Source organism: Hordeum vulgare, chromosome 2H (assembly GCF_904849725.1).
Source record: "Hordeum vulgare subsp. vulgare chromosome 2H, MorexV3_pseudomolecules_assembly, whole genome shotgun sequence".
In the NCBI taxonomy this organism is placed as follows: domain Eukaryota; kingdom Viridiplantae; phylum Streptophyta; class Magnoliopsida; order Poales; family Poaceae; genus Hordeum; species Hordeum vulgare.
This window is the reverse complement of record NC_058519.1, coordinates 608,381,182-608,385,807: the sequence shown is the minus strand read 5'-3', so window position 1 is coordinate 608,385,807 and position 4,626 is coordinate 608,381,182. Positions and strand designations below refer to the sequence as shown.

The window sequence follows — 4,626 nt, the reverse complement described above, 5'->3', positions numbered from 1 at the left end:
GACTGATACTAGTAAGTTCTGTTATCTTGTGGAAATCCTTAGTAGAGAACATAATTTGGCCAAAACCAGAAAGTGTATGTTTATTGTCCACAGTATCTACCAATGCATGTCCAGTTCTATGTGATCAAAGGCCATGTCAACTTCAGACTCTGGTAGCTTGAACCATCCTGCCCAACAGTAGTCCTTGATCACATGGTTTGATGCCACAAATGTACCACAAATAAAAATGACGTGATTACAGTTCAGGAAGAGACGAGTCATGAAAGCATGCATAACAGTTCCAGACCCACAGATCAGAGATGTTCACAACTAAATGATGTGATTATACTGCAGGAAGACACAAAGGAATGAAAACATGCATCACAGTTCCAGACCCATATGTTCACGTAAATCAGAGATGATCATCACATCAACAGCACTAATACATAGCAATCACACATCTCCAGGCCATGCTTACAACAGACTAAGCCTTAGAAGTCAGAACCACAATAACCAACTCGATGACCACGGGAGGGTAGGGGTGATGGAAAAGAAGGGATGTTGTGCTCCAGGTGATCATATCTTAGCATGTAACACTCCCTCGATTTTCCAGCTGGCTAGCAGCCCTACAGGTAGTCAACAAAACTTAATGAATATTATGCACGAACATAATGTAGCTGCATATAAATATACAAAAATAATCCAATAGTCTGTTAAAAAAAGTTACTTTGTTTTCTCGAAAAAAAAGAGTAGTGTTATCTATGATATACCTCCTACATCGATTTAGAAGGGTCTTTAAATCGGTAGCTACCTCTGTTTTATCTTACCCTTCATTCCTGGTTGATCTAACTATATTTCATAATGATGTTCATCTCTTCGTGTCCCCAGTACAAAACGAACCTATGAACAAATCTTTCATCCCAAAGCAATTCATTTCGATTTTGAGTAGTTCAGTTTGTACTCAACAGGCCCTGAAGCAGATAAAACAGGACAGCACGGCAGCTAGGGCAGTCGACAGCACAAGCCAGGGCAATCCAAACAACTTATTCTAGGGTTAGGTTTGGGATAAATAGTTACAGAACAAATATATGCTGAACTTGACATTAACTGAAGCATACTATTTAAGTATGAGCTAAACATGCGCATCAATTCTCTGCCATAGATAAAACTGGGACTGGGACAGGTGACATGCCTTCAGGCCGTCACGCCGTAATCTGCGGCTGTACATCTATCATCCAAATAAAATCCAACACCTCACAATGGCCCAAATGAAAAAACAATTCAGACTTGCCCTTTTCAATCATTCGACAATAGCAAGGGGCAAACAACAGCAATCAGTTTGCCAGAGCAGAAACTACAGTCCTACATTGTACCAGTCTGTATACATTCATTTCAAAAAATAAAATATGCATACATTGAGATCGAAAACCGGCTGCTCTTAGTAGTGTATAGCAAAACATGCACATCAATTCGCTGCTATACATAAAACTGGAGGTGCTCTAGTGCATAGCAATGTAATAGTACACACAGAATAAATATATGTTGAACTTGATAATAACTGAAGCATACTATTTAATACTTCCTCTGTACCTAACTAATCATAGTTGGGGAGCCAACTACAATTATTTAGGTACAGAGGGAGTATGAGGTAAGCTAAACGCGCACATCAATTCGCTGCTATAGATAAAAGTGGAGGTGCTCTTAGTAGTGTATAGCAATGCAATAGTACACATATAGTGAAACATTGAGAGGTCTCTGTTGATTGATTTGCAAGTGATATCAGTGAAGACCCTCTGCAGATCTTGGGGACAAAAAAAAAACAAATTGTAGATTGATTTGAATTCAGTTAGGAAATTTTTACAGACAGAACAGTTATTTTTATGCTCCTGAATAATTTACTACTGGACAATGGAATTTGTTTAGTTACTACCACATCTAAAACATTAACTGACTACAATTGGATGCCGCAGAAGATATCCGACGAGATAAAATCTCGATTGTGTTTACATCATTACTTATTGCATCTCTTGTGTTGACAGCTGAAAGACATACATGCACATTCTTGCTTCATCCATGTACACTAGATGCTACTCTGAAATGGTCAAAGACTAATTAGTTTGCAATCACATGGGATCAGAAGGAAGCGCTCATCCTGATTATCATTCGGTTACCTAAAACGCAAACAAAATCACTATTGATGACGATGGCAGCAGAACTCACCTGTGAATTATGGCGAGAAGCCGAAGAGGAGGCCAAAGCCTTGGCTAAGGGGCGGGGGAGCTCCAAGGGGATGGTGTTGCTGAGGATATTGATGGCGCCGTGGTAGGCCGGGACGGGGCCGACGCGGGTTTCGTAGTCGGCGATGGCGGAGGCGGCGAGGTCGCGGATTTGGCGGAGGGACCGCTCCTCCGCCTCGGAGAGTGGACCTGCACCGTAGTCCTGGCGCGCCTTGCGCATGTCGTCGAGGTCGAGGCAGTACTCGTCGAGCTGCATCTCGATCTCCATCTCCGCCGCCATGCCCTCCACCTCTTTCTCAAGCACCTCGATGTCGCGGTCCGCGTCCTCTGCAAAGCGTTCAATCAACCGCACCTTGTACAGCCCTTCCTGGATCTTCCCAGCCACCGTCTCTGGCCAGCTGATCGTCTTCTCATCCGGCAGCCTCTGCGCGTATGACATGGACGGAAGTTCGTGAAACCCTATCTAATTTTGACGACCACAGCCCAGCAGACCAGCAATCGAAGATCAGCAGGGGGGAGGGGGGAAGGGGGGAGGGGTACCATGGTAACATTGCCGGCCCTGGACGTCGGTGCTGCCATCTTGGATCGGGGGTGTGAGCTCGTCGGAGTTTTCTGAGCCTCCGCGTCCGCAAGGAACAGAGATCTTGGACTGTGCAAAAAAAAAAAAAAAAAAAAAAAAAAGGAAGAGAGATCTTGGAGATGAAGAAGAGGTGCCCTCAGGCCCTCACGAGTGAGATTTTTTTTAGTGAGTTGGAGAACTGCCGGGCTTCAAAATAAGGGATTTTTTTTTGATTATTTGCCACAACTTTCCTTTGACTTCGACAATTTGACACCGGTGAGATTTTAATTGATTCATTGTCACTGTTTACAATGAACTTTGCTATTTTGTCATCTGTCGGGTGGGCCTCAAGAAAAATGTTCAAGATACCCCTTACTCCTGGATTGACCACAAATCCGGAGATCTCGGTAGCTCACATTGTTCCCCTTCCTCTCGTCCGCTCGAACTGACGGAAACAGTGGCGAGGCTGAATTGCACTCGCTGCTCTTGACGGCGGCAACCCTGGTGGTTCTGAGAGGCAGCAGATGGATCCCGACGAGAAAGGTTACGTGACTAGGGCACGTCCTCATTCGATCGAGTGCGCGTGAGGAATACCGCCGTCGTTGGTTGTGTGTTACTTCGCTCCTACACAACCAATGTCGTTGCTTTAGCACATATCCAATTTTGACCTACTTCTCACATGCATAATAATACAAAATTGTATCAAGAACAATCAAACATCATATTATAGATGATCACCAAAACAAATGAACCAAATAGTTAACTGAGCATCACATTGCACACTAGGACATACTAGAAGGTTAGATTGCGTAGTAGCATTACATTGCATATTTCACTAGAATATTTTTTAAGGAGCAACACATGCAGCAGGTAAACCAAACATGCTTAACAGGCGTAGCTAACTGAACAAAGGTTATTAGTAATTAAGCTAAAAAATAAGTTATTCCTTGTCGATCGATAACGATGGGCTTGGAAAAGGGCGAGGCATCCACATCGTGGTTGCCCTCCTCGTAGCGATGAGTGGCGTGAGCTTGTCCGGGCACCAACTGTCGGCTTTGGAGCTGAGGAAAGCACGGGCACACTGAGAAAACAACTTGTTGTCATCGTCGAAGGCACCGGCAGAGTCCTTGAGTAAACACCACGAGTTATTTTTTAAAGCAGCCAACCGCGTGGTGGCGTCCGCACGCAAGGCTTCAACGATGGCCTCGATGATGAGGTGCTGCTCCAAGATCTGGGTGCAGGCACGCATGGCAGCCATAGCGGCCTCATTCATGCGTGCGAACACGATTTGCTTCTCCGCTGCCATATGCTCCTTGAGATTATGGCTATACTGCGTGCACCATGTCTTTCGGTGGCGATTATGTGGGTGGGGTGATGATTTTGGTGAAAGGTGTCATGCGGGCGGTTGGAGCATGTGGGATGGAGGAGGAGGGGGTGGAGAGGGAGGGGGTATGTGGAAGGTGTGGATTACCTGGCTAGATAGAGGAGGCCGAGCAGCAGGAAGGAGCGTCGCCGACGAGGAGGCGGCACTGCAAGCAAGCATTGAAGGTTTGAACTTAGGAAAGGGAGGAGGAGCACGGGCAAATGTGGCTTCTGGTTGGTATGAGGGGTGGGGGAGGTAGATATTTGCTCGGCAGCCAAAAATTTTGTATGGTGCGGTGAAATACTGGCGCCCACATTCACATCGGTGATAGTCCCTTTATCAGAACTGTGTGCAATATCCAACATGAGAAAGGAATCCGATAGTTTATCCCATGTGTGTTGAGACTGAACGTGGAAATTTTGGTCTCCAAGCTTTTGGCATAAGATATCGGATACTACATTGCACATGGTACTTGCATTTCACTTTCA

At 45.2% G+C, this 4,626-nt stretch overlaps 1 protein-coding gene across 2 annotated transcripts; it reads right to left on the bottom strand.

Moving 5' to 3' along the window:
* Positions 1-302: 302 nt before the first annotated feature.
* Positions 303-2,893, bottom strand: LOC123427744. 2 transcript variants are annotated; one of them, XM_045111863.1, is made up of 3 exons: positions 2,757-2,891; positions 2,200-2,640; positions 303-605 (listed from the first exon to the last, which is right to left on the bottom strand). In XM_045111863.1, exons 1-3 carry the CDS (start codon positions 2,793-2,795, stop codon positions 597-599), a joined length of 489 nt encoding a protein of 162 aa, XP_044967798.1. In that variant the 5' UTR covers positions 2,796-2,891; the 3' UTR covers positions 303-596. The 2 variants fall into 2 exon arrangements, with proteins under 2 accessions (XP_044967798.1, XP_044967797.1); XM_045111862.1 differs by lacking the exon at positions 303-605 and adding an exon at positions 1,791-2,071 and having other exon boundaries at positions 2,757-2,893.
* Positions 2,894-4,626: the final 1,733 nt, after the last annotated feature.